This window comes from Pygocentrus nattereri, chromosome 10, assembly GCF_015220715.1.
Source record: "Pygocentrus nattereri isolate fPygNat1 chromosome 10, fPygNat1.pri, whole genome shotgun sequence".
Taxonomy (NCBI): Eukaryota; Metazoa; Chordata; class Actinopteri; order Characiformes; family Serrasalmidae; genus Pygocentrus; species Pygocentrus nattereri.
In genome coordinates, this window is record NC_051220.1 from 21,373,675 (window position 1) to 21,391,310 (window position 17,636).

The following is a 17,636-nucleotide window of genomic DNA, read 5'->3' on the forward strand; positions in this document are numbered from 1 at the left end:
CGGAATGTTTACTACGACGACAACGTTACTATAACAGAATGTAAACGGAATGTTTACTACGGCGACAACATTACTATAACAGAATGTAAACGGAATGTTTACTACGGCGACAACATTACTATAACAGAATGTAAACGGAATGTTTACTACGGCAGCAACATTACTATAACAGAATGTAAACGGAATGTTTACTACGGCGACATTACTATAACAGAAATTAAACGGAATGTTTACTACAGCGACAACATTACTATAACAGAATGTAAACGGAATGTTTACTACGGCGGCAACATTATTATAACAGAATGTAAACGGAATGTTTACTACGGCGGCAACATTACTATAACAGAATGTAAACGGAATGTTTACTACGGCGACATTACTATAACAGAAATTAAACGGAATGTTTACTACGGCGACAACATTACTATAACAGAATGTAAACGGAATGTTTACTACGACGACAACGTTACTATAACAGAATGTAAACGGAATGTTTACTACGGCGGCAACATTACTATAACAGAATGTAAACGGAATGTTTACTACGGCGGCAACATTACTATAACAGAATGTAAACGGAATGTTTACTATGGCGGCAACATTACTATAACAGAATGTAAACGGAATGTTTACTACGGCGGCAACATTACTATAACAGAATGTAAACAGAATGTTTACTACGGCAGCAACATTAGCCAATTAACGAAGTGAAGCCAATTTAGGCTAAATTTCACTTCTTAATGTGGTAAATATCACTTTTGGTTCACGGTTTCTCTCACTGCTGTTCACTGGGTATGATGTAGGTCTGTAAACTTTGTATGTTAGATGTCAGAAATCGAGTTGGAATGAATAACTTTGCACACAAAACAGAAAATGAACCAGACTGAGAAAAGTGTCACAGCCATGTGTGATAGATGTACTGTATATCAATGGAAACATATAAACAGCTTGCCTGCTAGGAAATCTACATTATTCATGTGAGTGCAAAAACAGTCAATGTCAAACTAAGGAGGCACAATATTTCAAACTATGCATGCCTTTCTTGAGCATCTGATTGACATTTTCAAATTGAGGTACACACTAAACACATATCACCTGTATGACTTCTGTGCATTTCTGTCTTCTATCTTGTGTTAAGAGATCGTCCTGCTGAAATTGCTTATCTGTGGTATTGATTTAAATTATATGACTTTAAAAAGACAAGTAATCCCAAAGCAACAGAAAGTCTCAGATTATGTTACTTTAATCTAGTAATCCTTCAGATGAGGTTACAAACTAACAGGTAATCAGCAATCTGTGCTGCAACACATTTTTAAAGTAACCCTCACAACCCTGTAATATTTCATTTATACATATTTACATTTCATAACGTACCTGCAACTAAATTGGTTTCATATTATTAAAAACAGTGATCAGAATTGTAATATGAGTACTTTATCCATATCATGAAATCCTAATACTTACTGCTCGGGCTGCTAGCGTTACGCTGATGCCTGTGATGAAGGTGAAGTAGTATCCTGGGTACACACCGTGCCACATGGCAGACAGCAGGAAGGTGGCTGCTGTTGGATGATATGGACAACGTTCGTAACACACCCTACAGAAACACCAGAAACATTGCATATTGTGAGACAAAGCACAACAAGGTACAGCACAGGACCTGTCAGGGAAATGAGGAAAACCTTTCAAAACATCTACCTTTTCAGCCAAAGGGCTGTCTGAATGTTCCAGTTGTCAAGGAATGTCTTGAAGCTAGTTGCAAGCTGCAGTTGAACAAAATGAGTACAATCAATTTAAGTGCGCCCTTTGATAGCATGAGTTCTTGCATGTGATTGGATGTTTGGCTTTCTCTTACCTCAATGTTCAGTATTCTCAAGTTTGATATCAAGTCCCATTGTGGAGTGCCATCTTTGCTGTAACCACTGAAGCCAAAACCAGCAGCATTGTGAATAGCATCAGCTATAAAAGCAGGAGAAACAAAATATGTAAATAAATTCAGTTAACAGCTACAAGCTTGTTATTAAAAGCACTACATTCATTTGGACAGTTGCAACATGACACAACCTTCTTTAAACACAAGGGGGCAGTACAGCTCTAGTATAACAGAACAGGCATTAATGGCTAGACACGTTTTGTGACTCTCAGTTATCAAGTACATTGCAGATCATTTCAACTTTACATAAAACAGACTCGTTTCTCACCAAGTGTCCACACAAAGTAGTACTTTGGCCGCAAGCTGAGCATGGACAGGTAGAGGTAGAGGACCCGCAGGAAGAAGGGCTGTGAGGTGAAGTAGGGGTCATCGATGATTCGCTCCACAGGGCACACCCTGTAGAAGGTCAGGTAGACCAGCAAACACAGAGCGCAGGTGCCCAGCTTCAGGATTACATCCCTCTGGAAGGACCACATAGTCAGACTGCATAAAAACCACTGAACTCTGAACACAATGTTGAATACAGAACCATTTCCTCTATATGTAGAAAGCACAAAGATTCATTAAAATACCTTTCAAGGATTAACATTTTCTTGAGGCTTCATAGAAATTAACGCTGGTTTGGGCACACTCACGAAAGGTTTTATACATTTTTCTACAATACTGAAGTTATTGAAACTATTAAATAACACTATATATAGGAAGTGACTAAAACTGTTAAATCAAAACTCTTATGTTTGAAGCTTTAATTACTTATAGCATTTTTTCAAACAGCTTAATGAGGAGCCACCTGGGAAGTTTTTTCACCAGGTTTAAAGATGTTCCACTATATACTGACCACTTGTTAGCCCTTAAAAATAACTTGGGGAGGGCATGTCAGAATATCTAGTTTTAAAATATAAAAATTGTGTTTGGGAAATAAAAAGTCATCAAGTTCACTGTTCCTACTTGTCTTAGGAACTAATTTCAGACTTTTAAGCACATGCATTTAGAACAAAATCTCTTTAAGATGATGCATTTTAATCAGATGTGTCCAAACTTAAGTGGCTTTGATTTGGTATTTGATTTTTTTCAGAGCTGTGTTGACCTTTTCAAATCAGAACTGAGCCATTGGTACAGTCTTTCATCAGCGAGAACCAGCTGCTACAGTTTTATTAGCCTAATAGTACTAATGACACAGGTGGCCCTTCAGCTAAGCATAGAAAACATACAAAATATTGGTCCTAAACCAAGTCATAGACCACAATATGATCACACTAATCACATTGTTATTTGTTTCACATTGTTATGTCTTTCACAATGTTGTGGCAACCTGTGACAATCACTGAGATGCAGGAGAATCTCAGTCCATCTGATACTTGATTAATGGCAAGTTCTCTCCACACTGCAGTACATTCGTGCTGAAGGAAAATGCTAAAACCTCACTGGCAAGTTCAACACCCTGATACATGCCCTCATACAGTATCTTTGAGTTTTTGTACTGGTATGGCTTTAACAGATAGGAGACAGGATCTCAAGACCTTTCTAAACCAAACATTCAAATAGCAAACAAATCACTAAGCCAATCCATCAAGCATGTAAATTTGAACCTACTAATTTTTTAAAATCAAGTAATCTTAATCAAGTTATCGTAACATTGCCATTGCATTGAAAATGGTCTGATTTAGAGTGGCTTGATGTGAAATGGTCCATTCTAGACACACTTACATAGTCAGAATTGTTCACCGTGGTGGTGACAGGAACTAGACCAAAACATTATGCAGAATTTTTGAAAAACAGGTGAAATTCCCCTTTAACTACTATAATCACATTATTGATGGATAAAAGTTGTAACTTTTCATCATGGCAGCTATTGAGCTAAAAACTCTTCGGCTTTAAGACTTTCATGAAATTTTTAGTGATTGTGATAAATCCCTCACTGGTTTTCATTAGACCCAGCGCTCACAAAGGACCAAGACTGGCTGGTGGTGTCGATCAAAAAGACACTAACACTGTAGTTCTTTTGGAGAAGGAGAAAAGTGCTGACTCTGCTAATCTCCATGGCAACGAGTAAGGCTATTTTTTTCCAGGCCAGAACAAGACAAACTCATCTTACTGGAATTACTGTGTGCTTTGGGCCCGCTGCACACCAAACTGCTTCATTCTCTCAAGTAGAGATAGAAGACTACTACAGTGTAAGACAGTGTTGCAATAGGTTTCTCTTCAGCAGCTATTCTTAAATGGAGAAGTGTGTCGCTCACATTGCTAAAAGCTCGGGCACCTAAACAACACAGCAATACTGCAAGCAGGTCTGCAATGGCTACTCTTAACAATAAGAGATGCTGTGAGAACGCGTCCTTTGAGACTTTGTCAACAGAGCAGCTGCTCTTTTCTGTGGCTGTGACTAGCTGGGCTTGTTTATCTTGTCTAACATTTACCACATGAGCAGCAAAAAAGAGGAAACTAGTAAAACCTGTCCTGAGTCATCTGCTAACACTCATGACACCCTCGACCACTCATGGCAGGAAAGCACAGATGTCTTCATTTAGTCACAAGCAATACTTCTGGAACAAGGTTTTGTTTCAACAGCAACAATATACTTGATTGAAAAGTACCATCTTTGAAACATTTAAATAACTTCCATCTGTCCCTCTTTTGCTGTAATAACAGCGTGCGCATGAGTTAACATACGTTTGTGCAAAGCACTCTGAGCTGATAAAATACAACTAAGAGTCGCCTGAACACAAGCTTCGATGAAAGACTAAAAAAATCTGACCTTTTGCAGAGAGGCCTTATCAGTGTCACAAATTTGCTTAGAATTTTGAATAAGCCTAGAAATAGTAATGCATTTTTTTTTTTGTTTTACTTGACAGGTTTTCTCTGTTGTGTGTGGAAAAAAGTAGAAATAAGGAAAACCCTTCTAATGAGGATATTTCCAGACTTTGACTGCCACAGCACATATCTGAACTTAATCTAAAACTGTGGTAGAAGGGTCAGTCAGGCAGCAGGGGGAGCCATAAGTCTTAGAGGGCCTGTTACCTTAGGCGAGGGGTCACTCTGCTTGCATTTGCCATTCTCCTTGCCATTGGACTCCAGGCGTTTGCGCTGATAGCACGTACCCTCAATGAAGGCTATGTAGTCGTTGTACGAACATGTGGGTCCCGCCAGGATGCCCATGAAGTTACAGTTATAACTCAAATACTCCAGCAGACTGGGCATCTTCCTGCACAGTGCACACAAACAGAGGACAATATCATTAAACAAACAATCAAACAAACATGGGTCAACAAACACACAGAGAATGCAATGTCTGCTTCCACCAGAATATTCGATCTAGTAGAGACAAAAAGAAATGTCAGCATTTTGTTAGTCACTGCATTAGTTAAGGCTTAAGTAGGCAGCTTCAGTGGTCTCTCTTGAGCCTGGGTGCTTTTCCTAAGGCAAATTTGAGGGGCTGAATGAGGAAAACGCTGAGTGAATGAGTACATACTTCATCATTTTCTGCTACAGGCAGACTGCAATTCATAATGGCCATGGCAAGTCTTCTAACAGCTCTTTTGATTACGGAAATATAGAGAGCAGGCATGCATAGTATTTCATTAGTTAATCATTAATAAAGTGTAGGCTTCCACAATACTGATATTCCACATTTACAGTAACTTTCTTCCTTGTCACACAAGTTATAGTCATTTTCCCACTTCATTCTCCTAAGTGGTGCTTCTCAATAAACGTGCTCCGCCACTTCCGCTCCTCTCTTCCTCTCTCCCGAAGAGGCCGCTTCACAGCGGGATCACGCAGTTGCCTGGCAACAAGCCTCCAGTCCCTAAACATGGAAGTGTGGCCGCTGCTTTCTGACTCAGACCCTGGAGGTAGCTGGGCAATATTGCCCCTAATTGCCATCTCGAGGAGGAACAGTGCGTGCTTACTGTAGGAGGGGATTAGCACAGAGCTAGCTGATCAATGGGACCAAATATAAGTAATAGCAATCTACATTCCACTGTCAGTTTCAGTAAAGGTAACAGAGGAGTGACCTGCTGAGCTGATATCAAGACTTCACCACTGTAATTTAAACACATATTACTGTGAGTTAATAGAACAATTAGTGAAGCAATGAAAGAAAAAGACCAAATGTAACTGAATGTTAAAGAGATTATTAATCATTGCAGGAACGGCACAAAAGAAACAGGCAGGGGTCAAAGGAGGTAAGGTGTAAGTACATGATCCCGTCCCAGATACAAACATACCTTTTCCCACATACCTTACAGCGAGATACTGTTGACTGGGCTTAAGATGCTCCTCTTTCTTGGTTAAACCTAAGAAAACAACACACACAACAAATAGCAGGTTAATTCAATAACAGTTAAGCTTTCATATTTCAGATAACACACTTCAAACCCCCCTTTTCACATTTATGAAAAGAAAAATAGAAAAACTAGCTATTTAAAGATACACAAAGAGGTTTATGCAGACTTAGGGGGAAAGAAATGCTTAACTGTTTAAATGACTCACCTAATACTACAATCACTTAATACACACAGTTAGACATGGTAATCAGAGATAACACAAGACCACTTTATCTTTAGATTAAGTGATTATATATATATAATCTGATGTTGGGATAAAACCTTGTATCTTCATTTTTGTCATTTTTGTTCAATGAGAAAACATTTTACAAATCCAGTCCAAAAAAAGTTGGGACAGCAGCTAAAATGCAAGTAAAGGGGCAGTCATGGGCTGGAGGTTAGGGAACTGGCCCTGTGACCGGAAGGTTGACAGTTCAATCCCCAGGGCTGACAGCACATGACTGAGGTGTCCTTGAGCAAGACACCTAACCCCCAATTGCTCCCCGGGCGCCGTGGATAGGGCTGCCCATTGCTCCGGGTAAGTGTGCTCACTGCCCCCTAGTGTGTGTGTCTATTCACTAGTGTGTATGTGGTGTTTCATTTCACGGATGGGTTAAACACGGAGGTGGGATTAATAAAGTATCTCAACTTAAAAACAGCAAAAGAAAGTGATGATATATAAACCTACTTAGATAAAACAGGACTGTGTTTTTTAATTTAAGGTTTTATTTATTCAGCAACTTTTTAAGACTAGGAACATTGTTCAGAAAGCATCCTAAACAGGTGATGTAATCATTCTGAGTATAAGAGCAGCATCCAGGAAAGGCCTAGTCCTCTATGAGCAAGGATGAAACGAGGCTCACCACTTTGCCAAAAATACATCAGCCAGCAAAAAAGGCACCAGTTTAAATAGAATGTTCTTCAGCCAAGGATTTTGGTTATTGTACCCTCTACAGTGCAAAGTATCTTCAAAACATTTAGGAAATCCAGAAAAATCTCTGCCTGTAAAGACATAAATGAATCCCCTTGACCTTTGGCCTCTCAGACAGCACTGCATTAACAACCAGCATGTTTCTCTGATGGACATCACCACATGGGCTCAAAAACACCATTGCTCAGAAAGCATCCTAAACAGGAAAAACTCATTAAACCATAAACATCTGTCCGCTGCAGCATCCACAAATGCAGGTTAGACTGTACTATGCATAATGGAAGTCATGGGTCAGTCATGGAAATAATGGATTTGGCCAACAAAATAAAGGGAAATCCAGACTGTTACTGGCATTAAGGTAAAAAGTCAGGGCCTGTCATGGTATGGAGGTATTAATGGGTAACCTGCACCTCTGTGAAGGCATCATTAACAATTGATATGACAACACCAAGCCACATTCAGCACATTTTACATCACTATGGCTGCACAATTAGAGAGTCGGGTGCTACACAGGTCTGTTGGAATGCAGATTCATCTGAAAAGCTCTGTATAGCTGCATAGTTGAAGATTTATATAAATGAAGAAAAACACTTTGCTTTCAAAAGTATATCAGTTTGTGTCTTACAATCAGTCCCCACAAGTTTATTAAGTGCTATTAAAAAGAAGGGTGATAGAACACAGAGGCAAACATACATTTAGAATAAAATATGTAAATATGTTTACAAAACAATGAATTTCACAGGGTAAAACATCAAACACAGCACCAAAGACTGGGAGGAATGTAGCATTAGAAGCTCAGTAAGTGCTTCCTTGTGCTAGGCTTGACCGCTGCTCTCTCACATGTAGAGCAAGTAACTGAACCACTCAACTAAACCACAAATTCAAAACACAGCGCAAAAACGACTCTATTCTGAACTACTAGCCTGTAAAAATGCTCAAAATGTGATGACCATTCTCACCCTCACTGTTGTGTGTAAAATGCTTTGACTGTTTGATAAAATGTATAAAGCAGTATTGGAAATGGCCACAACAAATTTGCATCACAAGGAGCTTTTTAAAGAATTCCATACACTTTTATGCCTAAACTGAAAATAAAAATATTCATCTTTATTAGTGTTTGTAGCCTGATTAGAAACAAGTATAAAAAATGAGAATCTGCTTTTAGACTGAAGCACATATTGAAACTCATTTCGCAGGTTACCCACTGATTCATTGTAAAAATACCACAATCTGTAGTGCTTATGCGATGTTACATTAACCAAAGCCTGGGGTTCCTGCACTGGCTTTTAAAACACTGCTGTTAGCTCATGTAACTTCATCAATAGCTGTTCCTTCATGTCTCCAAGCCAAACTCATTAGAATCTAAATTGTATAATTTCATGGTGGTTGAAAACTGATGTGAACTATACGGTTCCTCTGCTAAAGTCTGCCCTTTAATAAGACAGCACTAGGAAAAAGAAAATAAAATCTTATACCACGAATTCACATATATAAGAATTCTTATACAGAATAATTCTTATATACTATCCTTAAGTAGCTCTTATTCACAAGTTAACAACAAGAGGCATCACACAGTTCTACTATACTATACAGAGACTATATGTGGCAATGGAAATAAGCTCAGAATTCAGAGTACACTTCTTCACTGATGGCTTTTTAAACCCTAGTTACCAACTGCCAACACTGTACTCTGTTGTTGTGGTTTGCAGTAGCAGCGGCAGAAGTGTTCATGAGGTATTAAGACATCAGAGCTGGTGTGAGCTTTTTTCTGGTCTGGTGTGCATGCTGGGTTAGTATCAGGGGAGGACGTCCTCTTTCTGAACATGGCTTTGAAACTACCACCCAGTCAACTGCCAACTCATGCCAGCTAGTGAAATTTTGCAGAACTTGTAAAGTTCACCAGCCCTGCACACATAGATATACAACATGCACGCAAACCTGCAGTAGCTGTGAGGGCATCTAGTAAATGGGCACTGTGCTAGTGTTTAAAGGGCTGCAGACATCTGAAGGGCTTTGTCATACATTCTTTTAGAAGTCAAGCTAGAAGTCACAGGCACTTCTGATTATGAGATACAATCAATAAGTCTCTGAAATGGTGAACATTAAAGAAACAAGATAAAATCTAAATCATATAGGTGTCAGCGATTGCAGTCACACGCAAATGTTTAACCTGCATTTATCATACTAACATTAAATATAACATGTATGTGCCATAACTGTTGCACAGGTCACATTTTACATTCATTTTTTTTCCCAACACGTCAAACGTCAGCACATAAACAGAAACTGTGTTTCTCTACTTAAATGTGCAGAATGTCATGCATGGATGTGTTATTTTCATTTAGAACATCAACAAGACATGTCATCTTAGCAAAGTTTGCATATGGCTGTAACTGCTTAACGGGCTAAAAGCTCTCTGTTGTATTCGTTCTACTGTAGCTCTATAAAATAAAAGTACCATTTCTCTGTAATGTTAATCCCGCAGGGCATTGTGAGCAACTTCACAATGTAACAAGTATCACAATACAAGCACCACGATATGAAATGATTCAGTACATTGATAAAGCACACCTGATGTACAGAAACAAATCCAACAAAGCCAAACCCTAACTTAACCAGGGGATGAGCCGTATATCTGGAGAAGTGAAGTTTATTCATTTGTGCACAGGTATCAGACACCTAGCCAGCCCATAAGACACTGGACTGATGCAGTTTTATAGCAGGACTAATGCCAAGATTAGGCTTAGCCTATACATGACAAGTGACAGGTGTGACAGACACGACCATGTAGGGATAAACAAGAATAGGCAGAAGAATGTTCTAAATACAGTCACAGTACAGAACACACAATACAGAATATAATGACATATAACACAACACTAAACACCAAACACAGAGCAGTACATTTCTACAGGGAGAATGATTAATGCTATCCTTAATTTAACATAATTTGTTGTTTGTTTGTTTTTACCCACGCTACAACAAAAAGCAGTTCTGCAAACACATAACCAAAATACGTCTAAGAAGAATATAAGCTAATACCTCTACATCTCAGAATAAATCAAAACCCACGATTGTGAAACTTAAAACTAACTCCTGTACACCACTAACAAGGACTGTACATGCCTCTACAGCAGTAAGCAAAAGATACTTTGCTCACATGCACAACAGCACATGATTAACTAATAAAGTGTCATCATTCTGTACTCCATTTCATTTAAATGTGTGGGCCTGGTGGTAGAAGCAATCTGAAGGTTGTGGGTTCAAAACCCAGTACTGACTGGGTTAAGGCATTTAATCGCTACTGAACTTGTATTTGCTGGCAAAACTTTCCTGTTCCCTGACGGGGCATAGTTGGGAAACAAAATGACAAATTACCTCTGTATTACCAATAAAAATAACATATTATATATGTCACTCTCTCAAAGTTAACTGCAGTACCTTTTTCATTTGTGCATACATGCTGTGTAGAGGTAAATACATAAATGAATACAGTATCACTATCACAATAACAGCAATGATCAGAAAGATCATTACCTGTGTAATGTGTAAAGGCCACTCTCTAAGGAACTCAGACACCATTAGCTATCAGAACTCCACTGCGCTTAACCCTTATAAATCACAGATATCAGTAGCAATTACAAAAAACATGATGCAATTTGAGATTAAATATCTCATTCTCAGCTCTCAACTATGAAAAAGCAGATCACTTCTACCAAAAGGGCTGATGCTAAACTTTCCATCAATAAGTAAATAAGAACATGTAAGTAGAACAGGACGGATCTGATAACAATCTGAATTTAAGTAATCTATAACAAGTTCCTGTTGTGCATACAGACTTATTTTGCATGAGAAAAAACATATATGTTTGCCACAGTTATCATTTACTGACATAAAAATACACAAAACGTCACAAGATTCAAACCAGTCAGTACTGAAGGTAAACTGTAGGTGATTTTTTGCAATTAATTATGTAATTAAATACAATGCTTGTGATCTCTGCAGGACAGCATTGTGGACAAAGCTAAGATCCATGGGGCATGGGCTTTGGTCAGCTGTTTATTGAGGTTACAGTGCTTTTCAAAGTAACAAGACACTTCTACATCACCTTACAACAGTGCTGAGTAAGCACATCAGTGTTGTGAATGCTTAGCAACAACGTAAACTGAAATATTCAGCTGAGCATGTAAAGACAGCACTAAACAAATACTGCACTGATACAGCAACAAGCATACAAGAGAGAGGTGGGATTGGACTGCAGAGGACACCATCCTCCCATGGAATAATGATGGTATTCACAATGCACTCAATTCAGCGACAATGCAATTTCCCACATCAATATAAAAACTGCATCATTCCTGAAGACACAGTGAGCACGTCCAACACATTTCATTTAGGAGTGTAGAACTGAGCAGTCTCAGGAAGACAGTAACATTCTGCCTCTGATTTCTTTCTGGCACAGAAAGAGCAAGGCCGCTGAGGGCAGACTAATAAGACGTTTCCAGTCGTAGACTGTTTCAAAGAGCAGTTTGAAAGAAGAAAGAAGATCTAGATTGACTTATCTGATGTGAAGAAGAACGTGCTAAATCTGTCACTCACCGTCATGAATCTCAAACGCCAGGCTGGTGATCTTCTGAGTAATAACCATCATAGGCCTTGGGGCAAGTGAAAAAGAGAGAAAGAACAGAGAGAGCATAAATACATTTCCTTTCATTCACTGACAAACACACTAGGCCCTTTATAGCTGAAGTGCCTTTTAAAAGTAGAACATTATTAGGTTAAAAAAAAAAAAAAAAAAAACCCAGACTGCAAAATTAAATTTTTTTTACACTAAATATAAGAACACTCCATAAACAAAAAGAGTAAAAAATTAGATGAACTATTCTTAAATGCAGCCAATTATCACTTCAGCATATACCAAAGAAACGGGTGGTCTCTTGGGGTTTGCCTTATGCCTAGGATATAACCAAATTCCTGCAGTGTCTGATGGTCATAGATGTAAGTACATGTATACATAGCAAAAATGACTTGAGATATTTGGACGTTGTCAGGCCTAAGAGCCTCTCTTCTTCTCTTCTTCACAAGGCCCTCTTGACAGCAATGGATTCTCCTAGTGTGTTCTTAACATTATTACCGTAGGAGCTAACTGCAGTATAACTTCTTCTGACAGAAGAAGAAAAAATGCCTAAGTGTAAAAGAGCAAAGTAAAAAAAGACACTGAGTTCTTGTGGAAGGCAGGAAAAGGCCTTCGTCTTTATTGAGCTTGAGTGGCAAGATGGTTCCCGGACAACCACAATGCAAAGATCATAGCAAAACACCCATTTTTATATCCTGTTTGGGGTGATGATATAATCATCCCTCCTCTTCTACAAAATTCTACATCATCTTAGCTCCCAACATTTCCAGACCTTACACTTTCCTTGGGAACCCTTATTTCCAAACATACATGATACAGGTTTTTTTTAAAAATATCTTATCTTAGCTTTACCAGGATGTTCCACTCTCCCAAGGGCTTTAGCTTTTGACTGGTTGCATTGTAAATTCACTTACTCCAGGGGCTAACTTATCATTCCAAGGACAGCTTCTTCGTTCTCACACAGCTGCATTAGCCGATTCTCACAAACTTCTAGAGGCCTCTTTGTTCTACTTGTTAGAACGACCAAATATAAAGATTATTTATTCAAAACATCCGACATTTTCTTCTGTGGCATGCACCCACCCCCGGACCCCGATGATGTGCTTTGTGAAATAAAGAAACATGGCTGCTGCAATCCTAAATCCTGCCTCCAGCATCCTCCTTGAGCCCGGGGTAGCACATGTGGTGCTACAGTGGTGCCGAAACCCAGAATGAGGACGCCAACACACAGAGGCAATCTCCATGGCAGAAGAAGAGGCCATCAAGACCCTAGTCCACCTGCACCCATCCAGCTGGCAGGAGCTGCAGGCTGTCTTCCAGGATGCTGAAAAGCCCTTGGAGCTCAGCTTCCCTCCCCTCCCATCCCTGCTCCCAGGGCGCCCAGAGCTCAGCTTCCCTCCCCTCCCATCCCTGCTCTGAGGGAGCTCGGAGCTCACCTTCTCTCCCTCACCCATCCCAGCCCCGCTGACTGCCAGAGAAGTCAGTGATTGGTTGTGTCCGCAGCTGGCACAGCCTTCCCTGACATGCCAGCCTCTAAAACTCACGACCAGCCACTGAGGGCTGGGTTTGTGGCATGCGCCTGCCCTCTGGACCCTGACGATGACGGCTGTGAGAGCCGGCAGGAAGGCGGAGACCGAACAACCAGTGGCGACAAACCTCAGCACGGGTGGCACGGAGAGAGCCACAAGTGTGGAGGGAGCCAGCGTAAAGCCCAAGGCCCCCCAACGGATGCGAGTCAAAGGAGTAATGGCGGGAGGAGGCGGGCAAGCGAGTCTCGAGCTCTGTCACCTGGTGCCTTTTAAAAAGAGCTGAGAGGGAACAGAGAGAGAGAGAGAGAGAGAGAGAGAGAGAGAGAGAGAGAGAAGAGCAGCAGCAACAAGAGACAAGCTCCAGTGAAGAAAGGACTGAAAAGTCTAGGTAGAAGCCACTGAAGAGTGGCCGGCATAGTTTTGGTTATTTGGGTTCTGTTTATGTGCTTTGTGAAATCAAGAAACATGGCTGCTGCAATCCTGAATCCTGCCTCCAGCGTTCTCCTTGAGCCCGGGGTAGCACATGCTACACCCTCTATGGTTTCCAACCATGACCCCCCTGTTCAACTCACTTTCCATAGATAATGCTGAATATATTACTATAAATGTTATTAGTAGTATTGGTACATAAACAAGAACTAATTGTACCTATAGATCAAACTAAGCTTAAAGCCATTCTTATGGAATTAACTTGATCACAAACCATAAAGATTAGTGATATCTATCTCTGATATTCACTGCAAGCCCAAATCAGAATTAAGTTGAGTCAACATACAATTGTCAAAATGTGATGCAGTTCTTATGATGTTGTGCAACAACTAACCCAGTTGAATGGCTCAATTAAATGATTAACACCAACACATGCAATGATTAACTTGACTAAATGATTAGTAATGTCTACCACTCATACCAGTGAATGATTAATGAATGATTACAAATGTTTACAATACCAGTGATTACTATGATTACTAAATGGGTACAATTATAAGTGATTAAATGCTGATTAAATGTTTACCCATCAATGTAAAAATAATTTAGCATTTATGGCCCAGAGAAGCTGCTATGTGCTTACACATGCCCCTCTTGTTGGGGTTACAAAGCAGTTTTGACAAAGTTGTAAACATGTTTTTATTAGGGGTTGCTAAAACTGCATACTGTAGGTTGATCTATATGTTCTTCAGTTCTCTTTTTACTATTTGCTTCAAGTGTTAAACTGAATGGAAATCACAGAATAATGAGTCACTGTTTATTTACAAAAGTAGGTTTAAACAAGTAACCATACCATATCTAACCATAGATATTTACCAGGATTATGCCATGATGAATTTAAACTAAAGTCATTTACAGAGATAGTAATAACCTAATAAGAAATAAATGATTATTTACAGGATCTGTTCTGGCTACCTCAAAACGTAATTCCTCAATTCCAACATGTGATAATAATACTTACAATTGTTTTAGTACTTACTAGTTTTTTTATGAGACTTTATTAACTAAATCTTTTAAAGTGAATTTGAAAGATTTAGATTCATCATGCGTTTAATTTTTAAGTAAAATAAATAAATAAACAAATGCTGTCACTAACGAAAGGAAAAGAGTTTTACTAAACAGAAAGACAAAGAGTTTTAGTAAGTCAACCCCTGCATTTTAAAGCAAAAATTGAGACTGCATCCCTGTCCCTCAAGGCCACATGATGAGCAGTTAGATTACATCTGTTTTTAAACAAGGTGTAATGTGTCCTAAAGTCTGAAATCAGTATGTAACAAAGAACTGTCTGTAATCTGAAGGGAGATTGACTTCAATAAAACAAAGGCCCTAATGACAAAAAAGGATCCACAAATGCAACAAAACCAAGAACAGACACTAATGATCAAATTGCTTGGGCAGAAAGCAACAAAAACACAAAGGCACTTGGAGTAAACTAGAAAATAAACTGGGCCTGACCAACCAAAACACCAATGAAACACAAAGCACACAACCAGGGGTATAAATACACAGGAAACAAACAAGAAACACCAGGGGCTAACAAGAGAGCAGGGCTACAGACTACACACAGCTGGACAGGGGAGGAGATAGAGACCAAAATAACAAAAGCACAAGGCAAAACACACAAGGGGCAGACACAGACAGACAGAAACAAAGAAAGGCAAGGGCAGAGCAAGACAGGATGTTACACTGTTGCTACTAAAACATATATTTTCTGCAATTAAGTAAACTATTTTGTGTCTTAATGGAAAAACAATTATAATTTAATGTGTGCACACCTATTTGAAGCTGTGTTTGGTAGTAATGTTTTATGTTGAGAGTTATGTTGAAAATTAGCACAATTTGTCACTATGAAATCTGTCTCTACCACACCATTTGGTAAAGGTATGACAGTATTATGATTGTTTTGCCAGCAGCAAAATGGAATGCTTCCTAATTTATTTGAACAAAATAAATATACAGAGAAAGTGTGTTTTCATTGCTCCCCAGGCGCCGTGAATAGGGCTACCCACCGCTTTGGGCAAGTGTGCTCACTGACCCTTAGTGTGTGTGTGTTAACACTAGTGCGCATGTTTGTGGGTGTTTCACTGCACAGATTGGTCAAATGTGGTCCACAGTGTGCAAACACAGTTGACTGATGGTTCTGAACTATGGTACTACAGTCCACGACTGCCCCCTAACCAATGACTGAATGTTTTGCCTTGGGCTGTGAGCATCCTGACCAATCACAGCTGTTCTTTGTGTGTTTTCATGAATCAGGGCATTCACATAGTCCAACCAACATTAACGACAAAATTCATTTTGGTCAAAAATAACACACACCAGTCTTTACATCAAGGATTCTCAAAAGTGTTTTCAGTATATTTTAAGGTATATCGCAATGTGGTATTTTGTGTGTATCGTGCAGTCCTTACCAGAGTATTAAACTATGGCCTTAATTTTCCTTCTAAACACAGGAGCTGCAGAAAATACCCCAACCAGAAACCCTGGTTAAACGGTGAAGCTCGGTCCATGCTACATGCCCGCCATGCTGCATTTCTCTCAGGCAACACTGAAGATTACAAAAGGTCCAGATGTGACCTGCGTAGATCTATCAGAGAGGCCAAGAGACAGTATAGGCTGAAGCTGGAGGGCTACGACACCACCACAGACGCCCGGGGCATGTGGCAAGGACTACAGCACATCACCCTCTACTAACAGACAAGCAGGGAGGTTACAAACAGCCACACCACACTACCTGATGAGCTAAATGAGTTTTATGCTCGCTTCGAGGTCCTCAACCCTGGCCGACCGAGAGACACTATGGCCGCACGAAACACATCACTCACTGTGACATCAGTGGATGTGTGCAGGACCTTGAAGAGAATAAACTCACAGAGAGCAGCCAGCCCAGACAACATCCCCGGGCATGCTCTCAGAGTTTGCTCATCAGAACTGGCTGATGTGTTTGTGGACATATTCAATCTGTCCCTCACGCAAGCTTTTGTGCCATCCTTCAAGTCAACCACCATCGTACTCCTCCCAAAGAAAAGCGCTGTGACCTGCCTAAATGACTATCGCCCTGTTGCACTCACCCCAATCGTGATGAAGTGCTTCGAGAGAATAGTCATGACTCACATCCAAGAGACCATTCCAAACACTATAGACCCTCATCAGTTTGCATATCGACGGAACAGGTCCACAGACGACGCAGTGAACACTGCCCTTCACACAGCCCTCACACACCTGGAGGGCAAGGACACATATGTCAGAATGCTCTACATTGACTACAGCTCATCATTTAACATGGTCATCCCACACGAACTCTCAGAAAAGCTCCTCACCCTCGGACTGACACCTGCCCTCTGTAACTGGGTGCTGAACTTTCTATCAGACAGACCCCAGTCAGTCAGAGTCGGCAGCCGCACATCCAGCACAAGAACAGTGAGCACAGGGGTCCCCCAGGGCTGGGTGCTGAGCCCTCTTCTGTACACACTCTTCACGTATGACTGTGTGGCCTCCCAGAACAACACCAGCATCATCAAGTTCGCTGATGATACCACAGTTGTTGGACTGATCACTGGTGGGGACGAGGCTGAGCTGGTGGCCTGGTGTCATAACAACAATCTCGCCTTGAATGCAGACAAAACCAAGGAAATAATTGTTGATCCAAGGAGGAAGCGGGAGCTACACACACCCCTGTACATAGGTGAGACTGAGGTGGAGAGGGTGAAAACCTTCAAATTCCTCAGCATCCACATCAGTGAGGATCTCACCTGGTCTCACAACACACACCTCATCATCAGGAAGTCCCAGC

The 17,636-nt window shown here is 40.2% G+C and overlaps 1 protein-coding gene across 2 annotated transcripts in view; it reads right to left on the minus strand.

Moving 5' to 3' along the window:
* Positions 1-17,636, minus strand: part of mboat2a (membrane bound O-acyltransferase domain containing 2a) — an 84,903-nt gene that overhangs the window by 9,490 nt on the left and 57,777 nt on the right. For both annotated transcript variants that reach the window (XM_017694443.2, XM_037541743.1), the window contains 7 exons: positions 11,789-11,844; positions 6,174-6,228; positions 4,955-5,138; positions 2,205-2,397; positions 1,859-1,962; positions 1,702-1,766; positions 1,468-1,600 (listed from right to left, as the gene is read on the minus strand). In XM_017694443.2, coding sequence (XP_017549932.1) covers positions 1,468-1,600; positions 1,702-1,766; positions 1,859-1,962; positions 2,205-2,397; positions 4,955-5,138; positions 6,174-6,228; positions 11,789-11,844 — 790 coding nt within the window. The remainder of the gene's footprint in view (positions 1-1,467; positions 1,601-1,701; positions 1,767-1,858; positions 1,963-2,204; positions 2,398-4,954; positions 5,139-6,173; positions 6,229-11,788; positions 11,845-17,636) is intronic.